At 36.8% G+C, this 16,731-nt stretch overlaps 1 protein-coding gene across 2 annotated transcripts in view; it reads right to left on the bottom strand.

The window, feature by feature from the left end:
- cacna2d2a (calcium channel, voltage-dependent, alpha 2/delta subunit 2a) overlaps positions 1-15,449 on the bottom strand; it is a 231,487-nt gene extending 216,038 nt beyond the window's left edge. For both annotated transcript variants that reach the window (XM_082136344.1, XM_082136345.1), the window contains exon 1: positions 15,047-15,449. In XM_082136344.1, coding sequence (XP_081992470.1) covers positions 15,047-15,162 — 116 coding nt within the window. In that variant the 5' untranslated portion in view covers positions 15,163-15,449. The remainder of the gene's footprint in view (positions 1-15,046) is intronic.
- Positions 15,450-16,731: the final 1,282 nt, after the last annotated feature.

Here is a 16,731-nt window from a genome sequence, read left to right as displayed (position 1 = left end):
CCCCCCAAAAAAAAAGGTTTTAAGTCAGTTATTTATATCTTTTGCTGTAGTGTGTCAGTAGGGAATATCAGTTTACATTTCCAAACATTCTTTTTGCCATTAATTGTAATAATCCAGTGAGTTTTGTGTATGCACAAGGAGTCTGACAACAGCCGGTATGATCTGATCTCACCATCATCGAGTCCGTCTGTGATTACATGAAGAAACAGAAGAAACTGAGACAGACTAAATCCAGAAGAACTGCGGGAACGTCTCCGAGACGCTTGAAGAAACCTTCCTGCAAAGCTACAGTGAAAAACCATTCGCAAGTGTACCTGGACAACAGCCGCTTTAAACGCAAAGGGTCGTTACACCAAATATTGATTTGAATTAGTTAATAGAAGTTAAATCATAAACAAATTCAATTTGTGCTTTTATTTTTGAAAGCATTCTCACTTTACAGCATTTTAACACGAGTGCCAGTGCTTTACACAGTAGTAGCTTTGCAGGAAGGTTTCTTCAAGCGTCTCGGAGACGTTCCCGCAGTTCTTCTGGATTTAGTCTGTCTCAGTTTCTTCTGTTTCTTCATGTAATCACAGACGGACTCGATGATGGTGAGATCAGATCATACCGGGGTATTAACATGCCTAAGACTTTTGCACAGTACTGTGTGTATATATATATATATATATAAAATAATTTTATATATATATATATTTTTTTTATAAAAGCTTGGACAATGTTACAAAAACATTAGCATTTTGTCATAACATAAAAAATAAAAAAAGATAAATTAGGGCAGTCAAAGACTAAAAGTCAAAGACATTTAATCGAAACAGATGGATAAAGACTGAAATGTTTTTTTCAGACACACAGCAGAATTTTTAGGAGTTATTAGCATTTGAGTGTGATTCTGCACCCGTCTGTTTCACACTGCAGAGGCGATCATGAATTACAATTAATATAATTGCTTTTATTTTGACTGTGACCTTGTGACCTTGAATGTCCCGGGTGCCGTCAATCTTGCACTTATGAATTTCCCAAGGGTATAAAAAATGATAATAATAATAAAAATAGTAGTAAAGGCTTCCAAATGACAACTTTAAAGAGTTAAATTAAACCAAAATTGGAGTTTGTGGCTTTTCCTGCACATCTATTAGCCTTGAGGTCATATAATGCACTCCAACATCTAGTTTTAAGAGGAAATATGTCAGCACATTATAAAAAAGACACTGTGACATTTCTTAAAAAGCGTTATTATCTGCTAGAGCACATCCGCAGTCATGAGGTGTTTTAACATTCAGTGTTTGGGAAACCGATGGAGAACATTACAGGGGAATTTCAGCAGTGTCACACAAACCCTATAACAGCTTTATCTGCTGGCGCCTAATGGTCAGAGATTTGCAACCGCGGCCCGGGGTCAGAAATAACCCTTATCTGTGTTACACAGCCTAGAATAGCCCCCAAAGAAATCCTGCGTGTGTGTGCAAGTGTGTGTGTGTGTGTGTGTGTGTGTGTGTGTGTGTTTCTGACTGAGCAGTCTTATTTACTTGATAAGAATGACTGAACCCAGCTATTCTATTAGCATTTAATAATATAATGTTTAAAAATAAATATATTATTTCTTAAGAGAGTGTGTGTTTCCTCTGAACTCTCCTATAAGTTTTTCTGTTTTTCCAGCATTTAGTTAACTCCAGAAACAGTTATTGCGTGACTTCCGAAGAGCTAAACTATTTACTATTTATCTTTTTTTTTTTTGCAGCTTTAAAGGCCCAGTCATCATTCACATTGAATAACAAGATTAACCAGTATATTATTTAAAAAATGAGGGCTGTGAATCTGTGGGTAGACAGCGAATCAATTCAATTCACGATTCATAGGTTTTCAATTCGATTCAATAGCGATTTTTGCAAATTCAGAACGATTCACATTAAAATTTGAATAATTTGATTCTGCATTTTTTTATATGCATTCCTAGGATTATTTAAAGGTCCCATATTGTGCACTTTTCAGAAGTTTTATTTTAGGTTTTGATGTGCTTAAGAATATATATTTGCGGTATAAGTACCAAAAACCATCTCAATATATTTGTACAGCTCCTTTCTCAGGAGCTCTGCCAAGAACAGGTCGATTTTGGCCCGTCTACTTAATATTCATGAGCCTCTCTTCTGATTGGCCTGTTGTTTTCTGAGTGACCCACCATTGGTGGGGGTGATGACTGAAGGCGGTGACTGAGTAGTTCTGACATCACATTTATACAGAAGTCACAACGGCTCGTGAAAAGGCACAGCTACTTCATGCAGGCTGTGTGCATTTGTCTGTGGATCGACTGTTTTGAAACTTATATGGTAGTTTCATCGCCCCTAGACCTCTGTTATCATGAAAAAAGCCAGGAAATTTCAGTTTTGACAATATGGGACCTTTAAATGCTTCCCCCAAAGTGTCTTAGGACGTTTTCACACCTGAAAGTCCGCACCAAGGTCCGAACCAAAGTTCATGTTTTGATACATTGTATACATTAGGTTAGTTTTTGTTTGGTTTCACATTGCAATTATGCGAGCGCACTAAAGAACTTTACATGACGTACTTGCGTCCTGTCGTCATCATCTATATGGGCTGCATCTTAACATTGATTGGTTTGTAACACTAATATTTTGTAGCGCGTGTCTATAAAGAAGTCTGTGACGGTGCACAACATCTCCATTAATTCGCACATGTAGTAATTTAATGTGTATATATATATCAAAGCATTGAATTGCTATCGAATCGCAATTAATTAGTCTCTCAGCATTTCAAACCGATTATTGACCGAAATCAACGATTTACGATTCAAAAATACATGTTTCAAGATCGATGCATATGCTTTGGAATGACATGAAGTAAAAGACATGCTGAGTAAATGATAACAGAATCTTTATTTTGGGGTAAACTATCACTTTAAGAAAGTAAACAGGCTCAATTTCGAGTTTAATCACTACCCTTCTAAACTCTCATCCTGTCTCTCTCTCTGGCAGTGGGCTGGTCGGCTGTTGGCAGGTAAGAGTGGATGTTTAAGGAGCCGAATGATAAAGAAAGCCCGGTTCTGACAGAAATGCCTCCCTAAGCAGCAGCAACACTTGCTAACTGGGCCAAACCTGAATGAAGCGATCAAACGTCCGGAGATCAGAGCTGTATATCTGCCTGCAGCTCCTAAAGCTCTTCACACAATGAGATTCAGCAGAAGAGAGATGGATAGAGAGTGGAAGGTAAGAAAATGCTGTCTTAGGCCAGGAACGCTCTGTACACAAATACAGACGTGAAGCTGCTCAGGCAATTACACTGCAAGTTTGCAGCTTGTCGTACTTTAAAGGGATAGTGCAGCCTAAAATAAAACTTCCGTCATCATTTACTCACCCTCATGTTGTTCCAAACCTGTATGTGTTCTAAAACCTGTATGTTATTCTATATATAAACTTGACATTGACACTGACATAAAAAGTACTGTGTACAATGTCAGCACTATAATCTGAGTCTTCTGAAGTCATGTGATTGTGTGAAAGTCTTGCTCGACAGTTGTGGCCACCATTCACTTTTAACAAAACTGACTGATAATTGAAACATATTAAATGTAAAATAATAATAATCATAAAATGTAATTAAATGCAAATAATCAAATAAAATACAATTAAATGCAAATAATAAAATAAAATAAAATAAAATAAAATAAAATAAAATAAAATAAAATAAAATAAAATAAAATAAAATAAAATAAAATAAAATAAAATAAAATAAAATAAAATAAAATAAAATAAAATCTGGAATGGTAATGCTTGTTCTTTCCAACTGTGCAAGAGTTGACAAGGGAGCAAAAAGAATCGAGGTAATAATTATTAAATCCTTACTCAGGTATTTTTGGCACTTTGGACTTTGCAAAAGCAGGTTCATTTAAAAAAAATGTTATTACATTTAAAAAATATAAAATACCTTGGCGCATTACACAAATCCGTGAGTATATTATTCCCTTTTTGGAAAGGACAAGAGCTGTTATTCCAGTGGAAATAGACAAATAGAAATTAAAGACTGTTGACCAAACACTGAGTCTCATTTTTTGACAAACAAAATTAAATGTAAAAAGCACCTAAAAAAAAATGTGTATCAAGCAAAATGTTTTCAAACACAAAAGAAAAAAGTTAAGGAAAATAATAATAATAATTATTATTATTATTATTTGGTAACCTGAAAGTAAAACCTATATTTAAAAAAAAAAACTAAATTGAGAAATTATGTTATGAACTGCAGTCTGAACTTTCCGGAACAATGATGCATTAAATTAAGAATAGATAGAAGCATTAACGTATGTATGTTTCAGAGTTCAGATCTAAGACAAAAGTAATTGAAAAATAAGCAAAAACATTAACATATGTATGTTTCAGAGTTCAGACCTAAGACAAAAGTAATTGATAAATAAGCAAAAACATTAACATATGTATGTTTCAGAGTTCAGACCTAAGACAAAAGTAATTGATACATAAGCAAAAACACACCCACCTATACGCAAATGCACAATTAATGGACTGACTTTTCTAAAACACACATGCCCGTATTCACACTAAGAGCTTTGGGGGCTTTTAGCACCTGCATCCCACTGAGCTGGGTAAAGAGCACTAAGAAACATAGACTAAGACCAAATGAATGGCATGTATAAATGCAATCGTAACTTTATTCAATATTGAGTAAACCTTAAAACACCTGCAAATAGTCCAAAGCTTTCATAGTGCTGACATTTCAGATATTTACTCTCTATTACAGCTGTTTCACTGCAAATCTAAAAAAACAGCCAGTAACAACACAACCCTGTGCATCATCTATCTCCACCATCGGCGGAGAGACATGGTCATTTGTCATTTAAAGATAACACAGAAAAAGAAATGCCATCATGAAATGTCAGCTTCATTTGAATGACAAGGATGAGAAGATTAGCAGAAGAATGCGTCACATTGGCCAACCCTCTATGGACACACGAGTCGCCATTGGATAATGCATTTTATATTTAACTTGCCAGACCTTTTACATGCAAGAACAATGCAAATGAAAAAAGATCTACATAAATATAATACAAAATATAAATATACAGTATTCAATATACAATATACAATATAAAAATAAATATAAATTTCAAACACTATTAAAGTCAAGCAAACATTATGTAATAGAATAAGAATAGAATAACTACAAGCAATAGCACAAATAAACAACAGAACAAAGATGCAAATGAAATAAACAGTGCTTTTCAGGTATATCTAGTAGTTAGATACAGATAAGGTAATGTACAGAAATTCAATAAAGTAATTAAATGTAAAATAACACTGTATAAATTAAATATAGATGAATACTTATTAAAGTTATTCAGTCAAGAGCATACAGTGATTATTGGCAGTAAGTCTGTTGTTTGATTAAAGATTCCCTGTGGTGAAAATCGAGTTTTTAATGTTGTTTTTTTAGCTATGATTATTAATGTAATTATTAGCTGCTTGATAACATAGTCAAGCTAATCATGTCAGTTACCGTTATGTGTCCGACGTTGTAAAGAGTGACACCATTGCGCAGCGTTTACTCTAGTAAAGTGTGGTTCCACGTACATTAAATGAAGCGAGGGTGTAGAGTTACACTGAAGCTATTTTAAGGCATGAAAAAAAGTTTAAATATGTAATTTTGGTGATCAAAGATGAGTTTTAAGGGATAAAATGATTGACTACAGGGGGACTTTAACATTAAAAACAGACAACAGCAGGAATATTAGGCTGACGTCACTTTAAGATATAATGCATGGATCCATACTGATACTGTACACATGCTTTTACTCTCTCGTTACTGTAGGATACTACTCTAGGATACTCCCCAAGATGGGCATTTTGACATAATTTTGTGTGAAATTGTCCATTCAAGCTCAGGAAGACGTGAAAGAGAGCTCAATATGCTTCAGATGTGAAATTTACGCACATAAAACTTCTCACAGCGCACAGCGAGATATCTTTTGCGGAGGGTTTTTCGCGCTTTGTTTAAAATGGCAAGGCTTAAAAACACGTGCAAATGATTAACTTTCATGAGGACGCAGCACTGGTCAGATTGGGACAGCGTCGAATCTCTTTACGTGGCATATGTAAGCCTCTCTCTTTCTCTAACGCTGAGTGTGTGTGAGAGAAAATGACAGAGGGCGCTCTCAGCCAAGCGAAGGTGTGTAAAGTTCAGCAGGGAATGAAATTATGTCTGCGCTAAACTTTTTTTTTTTTGCCTCTAACTCAAATCACAGACGACTGAAATCGTACAATATAGCCATTGGCTAGTTAAATAAAAAATGTAGACGCCCAACGTGAAATTTGGTCGCCTTTGCAAATGATTTACTCGCATTGTAAAGGGTTGTTGGCAACAATAAAACACACTTCTCCACAAATCCACAACTGGCATCTAATACGACTATATTTCATCTAATGCCACAATTTCAGCTCTATTTTCTTTATATAAAAGTGACGTCTAACCATGTTTTTGTAAAATATAATATTTTAAACAAAGTATATATAGTACACAATTATATAAGTTAATCCTATGAACAGCAAACTGAGGCTCCAATTCACATGGACTGACCAAAATTGGACAATAGAAGACTGGAAAAACGTTTCCTGGTCTGATGAGTCTGGATTTCTGCTGTGACATTCACATGAGGGTCAGAATTTGGCGTAAACAACATGAAGGCATGGATCATCCTGCCTTGTATCAACAGTTCAGGCTGCTGGTGGTGTGATGGTTTGTTATATATTTTCTTGGCACACTTTGGGCCCTTTAGTACCAATTGAGCATCATTTAAACGCCACAGCCGACCTGAGTGTTCTTGCTAACCATGTCTTTATGACCACAGTAAACCATTTTCTCATAGATACTTCCAGCAGAATAACGCACATGTCCCAAAGCGCAAATCATCTCAAATCTGGTTTCTTGAACATGACAGTGAGTTGACTAAACTCAAACGGCCTCCACAGTCACCAGATCTCAAGTCTAATACAGCAGATTTGAGATGTGCTGGAACGGGAGATTCGTATCATGGATGTGCAGCCGACAAATCTGCAGAATCTACGTGATGCTCTCGTGACAATATGGACCAAAATCTCTGAGGAATGTTTCCAGCACCTTGTTGAATCCATGCCACGAAGATTTAAGGCAGTTCTGAAGGCAAAAGTGGTCCAACCCAGTTCTAGCAAGGTGTACCTAATAAAGTGGCCGGTGTGAGTGAAGAAAAGGTCAGCACACCCTCTCCATTGCCACACGGTTTGAGTCCACAGCACAAACGCTGTGACAAGTTAATACTTTGTTGATTGTTCCAGTAGAGCATGGCGCTAGAAACATCAAGTTCATGGGTTTGATTCACAGATAATGCATGTACCGATAAAATAACTTGAAAGCAATAGATAAAAGATGTGCCAATGCATGCACTGTAAAAGTATGTACTTATAGTTAAGGGTGTGCTCACATCCATAACCCTAACTCTATGAGCTAAGATAATAGTGATAGTGAGGAAACAAGCAGCAGTTACCTCTACTCAATTCAATTTTCAGGCTACTTTGGTTTAGTGTCACGTTACAAAATATCCATTAGAGGTAGATTCAGTGAAGTTAAAAGTCATTTGGCAGCTGAGATTCAATTCACTCAAGCTCCCTTCAAAGGGAAGTCGATTCACTCTGTGGCCATCTGAACACCACCAGACACCACTCTTTTGGGCAAAAACAAATCTGCAAAATGGTTTGCAAAGATTTGACCTTAAAATCATGTCAAATCACAAATAAAATTGAATAATAGTATCATTATCTTTAGATTTTTCCATATGCCAACCTGAAGTTGGCTCGACCTTTTAGTTTTACAGTTGAATAAAAACTAATATGGCTTCCGGGACTTACAGCAGCAGAGAAGAAGAAGGACATCGATGGACATTGATAGTTTACTAAAAAGAAAGATTTTTTGAACAACTCACTGTCTCTGTGTCCGCCGGCATTTTGTAAGTCAAAAATAGTCGATCTCCGAATGTGAATGAACTGACTCTGAATTTTAGTATTGCTTCTTATATGAGGATCATTTTTCAAATACAAGGTCAATATTGATTTTCACTAACGACAAAACAACTAATTATCCGTGAATTTATATGGAACTAAGCTTTAGGAGCTTTCCATCTTTACTCTCCTCCCTGTTACGTTGCATTCGGAGATCGACTATTTTTGACTGACAAAATGCCGGCGGACACAGCTATAGAGAGTTGTTCAAAATCTTTCTTTTTAGTAAACTCTGTGTAGACAAACAATGTTCTCAATGCTGGAGTTCATGTGTAGAGCCCCTGGTGATACTTCCAGCAAAGTTTCGTGTTGTGTCGAGCCTTCTTAGTGTTTTAAAAATAGCGATTTTTTATGCTATCATTGTAGTGCCCCAAGCACTCCCATTCAAAAGGCATTTTGACCGAAAACAAAAATACAGTCAAACTTAAAAGTGGCGTTTCCATTCTAATTATGCTTTTAAACGAAATTTTGCCTCGGGTAGATTAATAAAAAGACCCTAGGTTGTATTTTGGTGAGAGTTACCCTTTAAAATCATGTCAAATCACAAATAAAATCTAATAATGGCATCATTATCTTTAGATTTTCTCATATGCCAACCTGAAGTTGGCTCATAGATGAAGGACATCGATGGACATTGATGGAGGATGGACATTGTATATATGGAATTATTAGTGGCTCGATGTCATTGTGCAAAAGAAGAAAATGTGGCTGACTTTAAATGACGGAATTAAGTTTGGGTTTATTATTATTATTATTTCTCCTTTGTGTACTATTGGGTATAGGGTGGGTAAGAGTGTTTGGAAGGTATATGTTGTATGCTATTTTAGGATATGTGAAGTTTATGTTATGTGTGTGTGCATGGAGAAGTTTTGTGTTTGTGTATGTGGTGTATGTATTTGGTTTTAAATTTAAAATGAATAAATAGTTAATAAAAAAAAGCTTTTCCCATATGTATTTTTAGACGGGTGACCCGTCTCTGACTCACTGTACGGCTTCCTCTCACGTTTCATGCTTTTCAAACATAATTAACCAAACTAAGCCAAACTCTGTTATTGTAAGTGCTGTGACCTTAGAAACCCTCGATACGAACACAAGCGTCTGAGCCGCTGCAGAGGGAGTTTCCTGTAATCTATTGATCAGATACTGACAGATACACAGGAACTGAAGAAAGAAACGAGACTGAGCGTGTTTAGATTACACAGTAATGAAAGATCTAGACGGAGATGATAATAAATGGTTTGCGGGGACGAAGACGCTGCTGAAGGAAACATGTCAACCAAGAAAAGGTCACAGAGGGAGAAATAACGGTTTTCAGAGTGAGGGATGTTTTCTCAGGGAGAACTGATGCTAACCGCTAATGACAACACCTCCAGCATGAACAGGAATCCAGAATGCTTGCTCTTTTATACTCACACAGGCCATAAAATGTGCCAGGTCATACTTTTTATCTCTCCATCATACAAACGCCTTTATTTAGTGCCTGGCCAGTATATGTACAAGTAGATTTTATTTTGCCAAACACAACATTTAATGTCCATAATGTATTTGTAAATGTTAAAATGACCATTAACTAAGATTAATAAATGCTGCTCATTCTTTTCATTCATGTTAAATAAAGTGGTTAATGAATTATTAACTAATGAAACCTTATTGTAAAGTGTTACCACTCCTCTACCCCTAAAAACAACACTCATTTTCTGTATTTTTACATTTAAAAAAAGAAAGAAAACATTATTTAGTATGATTTACAAGATGTTTTTTCCTCATGGCGACCAAAAATGTCCCCAAAACGTAAAAAATATCAGGTTCTAATATCCTTGTGGGGTCATTTGTGTGTGTGTGTGCGTGTGTGTGTGTGTATATAAAATATTGTTTATGTCAAGAACAAAAACACAAAAACACGCTTACGATTTTTAAATCATTTTAACTGAGGCTTTCAGTAAACAAGCCATCGGTGTCATCTAAGTTAGCCAATAGCTGGTAATAAGGTTTCTCTCACACTAGCTCACCTCCCATCTCTATTACTTTTTACAACTTCTCTTTTTAAATCGCTGGTTTTTAAAGTTGCCTGACTAACCAGCCTGAATATCCCTGGTTAAATACCCCAAAACCAGTAGTAAAGTATCTAGAGAGGTGCTCATTCAAAGCCAAGTTTCAGATTCACTGCACATGTAACAGAAAAGCAGATTAAGAATAGCAAAAAATCACAAAACTGGTGCCTAAAGCATGTTAGATAGGACATAATCCTCACATTACCTCCACAACAGATGCTATTGGCTATTGTATTGTGTTCAGTATCAAATATAACATGATATCCATATCCAAAATGAAACTTTAGTGCCTACTAGTTCTTGTCTGAGAGTCATATACTGATCCTGGTACAGTAGTAAACAAACCCAGCCTACACAAGCTCTACATGCAATCATTTCATAATGGAAAACAAAAGTACTTTTTGTTCTTGGGTGACATTTCGTCCTTACAGTCTTGACAAAGTTTTGTTTGTGTATTTGTTTTTGTATGTTTGCTTCTCATTGAAAACCCCCTGAAACTCCCTCTCTTCACCGCACTGCCACTTCGACTAGCATACATGTGAATGTGTTTGAACAGTGACATTTCAGCACCATGGAGAGCGCACTACAAAGACATAAATAAAACTTCAACTGAGACTAAGTATTTTTAGACTATTTGAAATATTATATAAAAAATATTTTAGTCTGTACACAGCTTACAGTTCAAACAAATTTTTTTACTGCTACACCACTTTCTAATTTTAATTCCATGTTGTGCTTAATACTTAATAATTGAATACCACTAAAGCATAATTACTGATATTTTTATAACATAAATAAATAGATAATTAATATAATTATAAATTATATATAATACATTTTAAAAATATACAATAAGTGTATATGATTGTGACTTAATCAAATATTATCAATAACCATAATACTATCAACAAAGATATGTGGAAATTCAGAATTTATGAACTGAATCCTAATTTCAATGCATGAATTGGAATTTGAATGGAATTGGCCACGCCCCCACAGGAAGTTGATTTGACATGACAGGAAGAGGAATCTACTGAATGGAATACAAAGAAATTCAAGTTTTGAGATCACTCATTTAGACAAATTATGGCTAATTATTTCCCGGATCCTATTAGCTACCTTAAAATAGAATTTAAATAATATAAAAGACATTCTCGTTTTTAAAAAAGTTAACATTTAAAAGGTGCGCAATCATGTCTTTTGTCAGTGAGCTCAAAATAAAAGGAAAAAACATATGAAAGAAAAGCGGAGACTCAGTTTGTGTCACTAAGAAGAGGTTACTTTCCTCTCTAAATTAATTATTTAAATGCTGAGTCATTTAGCCATTAACTAGCATGACTGGAGGTAATTGTTCTCAAAAGAGCGCATGTCCCTCACTTGTACTGCGTCATCCTGATGCAAATCTGTAATACAAAACACTCTTAAAGGGTTAGTTCACCCAAAAATGAAAATTATGTCAGTAATCACCCTCATGTTGTTCCAACCCCGTAAGACCTTCGTTCATCTTCGGAACACAAATTAAGATATTTTTGACGAAATCTGAGAGCTGTCTCACCTCTCCTTAGGCTTCTAAAGACGTTATAACTTGCTGGCCCAGAAAATGCATTAAAGACATTGTTAATATACAGTAGTCCAAGTGACTACAGTGGCACAATCTCAAGTTTATAAAGCGACGAGAATACTTTTTGTGTGCAAAAACAAACAAAAATAACGACTTTATTCCACTATTCATTTCCTTCTCTCTGGGCCTCGAGTGAGTTCACGTAGTAAAACTGCGTAGCGCTTCTGTGTTGGACGTCACACGCATCACACACATGACCAGCGTCGGCCAATAGTGAGCCTACGTGTGACGTACAACACAGAAGCGCTGCGCTAAAACACTACGTGAACTCACTCGAGGCCCAGAGGGAAGGAAATGAATAGTGGAATAAAGTCGTTATTTTTGTTTGTTTTTGCACACAAAAAGTATTCTCGTCGCTTTATAAACTTGAGATTGTGCCACTGTAGTCACTTGGACTACTGTATATTAACAATGTCTTTAATGCATTTTCTGGGCCAGCAAGTTATAACGTCTTTAGAAGCCTATGGAGGAGTGAGACGGCTGTCAGATTTAATCAAAAATATCTTAATTTGTGTTCCGAAGATGAACGAAGGTCTTACGGGGTTGGAACAACATGAGGGTGAGTAATTACTGACAGAATTTTAATTTTTGGACGAACTAACCCTTTAAATGTTATCAGTAAGGAGAATTTTGTGTATACCTGTGTATGACCTACACAATCTCAGTCGCTGCTGTTTATAAATCAAACCCCAAACTTTTAATGACAATTAAGCTCTGTTTCAAAACCTAGTAAGCTGCCTCACTATAAGCTCCCTTATAAGGAAGCAAAGGAACTTCATACGTGGCAGATTTATACGCTTTACATAGGCAGCAACATGTTAATTATATGAACTTTTTTATAATGAATGAACTATGTTTACAATCAGGAAGTGTGCAAATGATGCCTTAAAATGCTGGCAGCGCACTAGGCATTGGAACAAAGCTTTAAAAGCAACATGGCAGCCTCCTCCGTCCATACCACTCAGAAGCGTGACTGAAAGATTTGAAACGAGGACACACCATTCCTTGTCTATCGTCACCAATTTACGAATATCAGACTGAAACAATGAAAGCAATAAGATAAACGTAAGCATGCTTGATCATTGCTATGACTTGGTTTTGGTTATTGATTGAATTTCTTGCTTTTGTTAAATCCTTCTCTATAGTGGTCATGCTTGCTTACTGACTGGCTTTGGTAAAGAGGGGAAGGCCTCGAGGCTCAAAGCGCTGTGCAAAATAAGCGTTGCAAATCTCCGTGACTACAGGCTACAACACCGCAAACAGAAAAACACAAACCGAGAGAGCGAAAGATAGTCCATTTCACCGTATTATGAAGAAGATTATCAGTTATTAACCATACAAGAGTTGAAAACCAGCCTAATGTATTATTTAGCTCTAATACTATCCAGACATGCACTATTTGTTCTCTGGCAGCGTCTCTGTGCTTCTGACAGGTTGATAGACGTTGCTTATCAAGGTTGACAGATTACATATGCTGCGCTCTTGGGAAAGTGAAACAATCCTTTTATAAATGCACGATACTGTTCTCTTGCCAGGCAGAAATAAATTGAAGACCTATGGGTTAATTACCATCGTGCTAAGCATGAAATAAAATAAAATTCTGTCAAAATGTAGAGAGTGATTTATTTATCAAATGTAAAACTGTTTACCTAACTAAGTTGAATCACTGCCTCAAATTATTATTATTATTAACAATAATTGTATTTGACACAGTGATGATGCCTCAAAAAGTGACACATAATAATAGAGTTTATTAAAAATATGTGATCAAATAAAATACAAATAAAAAATTCTATTAAAAGTTGATAAGACTTTTTGTTTTACTATCCTTGAATGAAATTTTGCAGTTAATGGCAACCCTATCTAAACAGACTTGAGAACCATTTTTGATTTCAACCCACCAGTTGAGTTGAGAGAACCACTTTTTTGTTGCAAATGTCCAAAATAAGACCACACACACAACTTAATTTTACATTACGTAAAACCTTATATAAACAGCATCAAAATTCTATGATTTCATACAGCATGTGAGACGAGATAATCCATGGGGACTGGCATGTGTGGGCACACAGCGGACAAATCCAGCCTCTGCCCCATACGAGCGCACAACTGGCACGGACCCAGCACCCTCACTTCAGGAGGAAGCTGGAGCGCAGTACACTCCAGTGCAAACATGAGATGCCTAGCATCCCTCCATGTATATACTCAAGTATATACTGCAACAACCATTTCTAAACTTTATGAATAGGAGTATGCATATCTGGTATATCAGGCATTAGGAATCTACTGGAGTTTTTGGAGAAAATAAAGAGGAAAAAACTGATCAGGAAAGAAAAATCTCAGAGGAGAACTCAATTGTTGTTTTAAATGTTAATGGATTAATTAAATGAAGAGAAAACCACATTAATTGTATAGCTCTATCCCCTTGCTGTGTGTCAACAGTTGTCTCAGGCAAAGTTGATGCTTAAAAGAAAACATCTGAGCAATCTCATTCTCCTCCAGGCTGTTATCATGGGTAGTTTATCCGCAATAATCGATATCAAGACAGGTCACTGATACACAAGTGAGACACACAGTATCTTTCATGAGTTCAAGAATTTTCAGATTCCGATTCCTTTTATTGTCATTGTAAGAGAGTACAACGAAATTCCATATTCTAAACCATAATTAAATCGTAACTAAACAAAAACTAACTTACGTTTTTAAAGAAACGTGCTATTATCTACAATATCCTCGCACCTTTTGACCAATGAAATTATTTTTGAATTATTTTACATACATATTGCACTCGCTCACATTTTGAAGCTGTTCGTACTACAATCCTAAGATCTTAAAATGACTTTTCCAGGACTGAAAAACAGCATTTTTTTTAATTCCCCGATATTTTCAGGTTATTCATGACCGTGGGAATCCTGTATCTAAAAGCTGACAGTTCAGTAAGGGGAAAAAAGCGTTTGCGTGATGCGCTTCTGTCAAAAAGTAGCAGCATTCAAGCGTGCGGAACATTCCGCCGTCGTTACCGACGTATCCGTGATCGGTAACATGACAGCAAGCAACTACAAATGCATCTACGCTGAACCGCTAACTATCGCCGTTCTCCTGTCACGCCTCTTTTAATACATAATTGAACGACTAACCTCCTTGGCAATGGTAAACAATCGTGCAGAATTGCTTAGGACTACAAATATGAACGCTGATTAAAAAATAAAAACAAATTGACGCGTTAACGGGGACATCTCGAGTGTCTCACGAAACTGGGACGCTGTGAAACGCGCGCAGAAGACGCGTTCCGCGCTCGCGCTTCTTCTTGAGGTACTTACGTGTAGTGCTGAGGGAAGAGGAGCGTCGCCGTTCCCGGTGAGGAGAAGCTGAGGAGCAGCACAGTTTGGACGGAGAGCACGCAGAACAGACTGGAGGACTGAGCAAACAACGCCATTTTCCATTAAAAATTCAAGAAACAGTGTAGATATGCACGGAACCGGTAGTCAAGCGAACGGGGACTGACGCCGAGATGTCGACGAGGATGTAGAAGGCTCGTTAAGATCCAAAGCCGCTGTTAAATCTCAATCGGTAACGGGGCTGAGGGAATGATTGGCCCGAGACAAGGCAGTTCTGAGACGCGCAGATGCGTTGACGCTGCTGCCGCCACTGGCGATGCTGCTGTTGCCGCTGCTCAGCCTTATTTGCCTCCCTCTCTCTCTCTCTCTCTCTCTCTCTCTCTCTCTCTCTGAAGAGCGGGGGGAAGCGCGCTATCACTACGCGACAGACGGGGGCGCGCGTCTTGAGAAGACCCTGTTGTCCAGTAGTTATCCAAACTATCCTCATTAAATAAGACCGAGACTGTATGTGAAACATAATATGTTGAAAATGGAACATGGCATTCTTTAAGTAGTTACATATTTTAGTACCACTCACCTAAAGGGTTAGTTCACCCCAAAATGAAAATTATCCCATAATTTACTCACCATCAAGCCATAGGTGTAAATGACTTTCTTCTTTCAGCCAAACACAATCAGAGTTAAAACAGCCAAACACATCATTAAAGCCGAATAAATAACATTTTATGATGGATGAATGCGCTTTTTGGGGGGTTTCAAAAAACAAGGTACCATTCACTCCCATTATAAAGCTTGGAAGAGCCAGGATATTTTTTAATATAACATTACATGAAATGTGAAATTTTGAAGTAGAAAAACTGAAATAGTATTTCAAGTGATGCAAAACATAATAAAATATATAAATATATATTTAAGACACAGATTGGGACACAGAATTTGCATTTCCTCCCCAAAAAAATAGTTGTGTGAAATAGGCACAAAATAATATGTCAATAAATCAAATCAAAATCGTCCCGGACAGCAACATAGTGTCGGCCCAGATCCGGCCCACATCTGGGCCGTGTGGAATCCATGTGTACCAGATGTGGGCCGGATCTGGGCCGACACTATATGTTGCTGTCTGGAATGGCATGTTTTGATTTATTGGCCAATATCGTATCTCTGGCCCAGAGAATCAATGTCAGATTGTATTGTGATGAAACGTCTGATTTACACCCCCAGATACCATGATCCTACCATGGTGCTCCATACAAAAAAGTACTGTGGTGGTCCCATGATATAGAGATGTTTCAAATCGTACAGCAAAACTTTCTCATAATGCTTTCACCAAAAACACCAGCTAATTAAAAGACATTGAGCAAAAAAGGATGATGAAAAGGTCAGTGAAGAGAAAAGATCCTGCAGCTTCCAATACTGTGTTATCTAATCCATTGGCATTCATATTCATTCAATCAGTGCATATAGATGGACCAACAGGTGAACAACACACTCACACACAAACACACGCACACTTTCTTTGTGCTCCGTGTGCAATGTGCAGAAAGTCTGAATTCATTCAATCTTGTGGGAATTCCCTAATTCATGAGTTCATCATTCTCTTGTTGTCTGTACTAGTTGGAGCGTGAAACACAGTTGTCCTTCAGGGCCACTGCGTCACGAGGATGTTA

Source organism: Leuciscus leuciscus, assembly GCF_965113295.1.
Source record: "Leuciscus leuciscus genome assembly, chromosome: 14".
NCBI lineage: Eukaryota > Metazoa > Chordata > Actinopteri > Cypriniformes > Leuciscidae > Leuciscus > Leuciscus leuciscus.
This window is presented reverse-complemented; position numbering and strand designations above follow the sequence as displayed.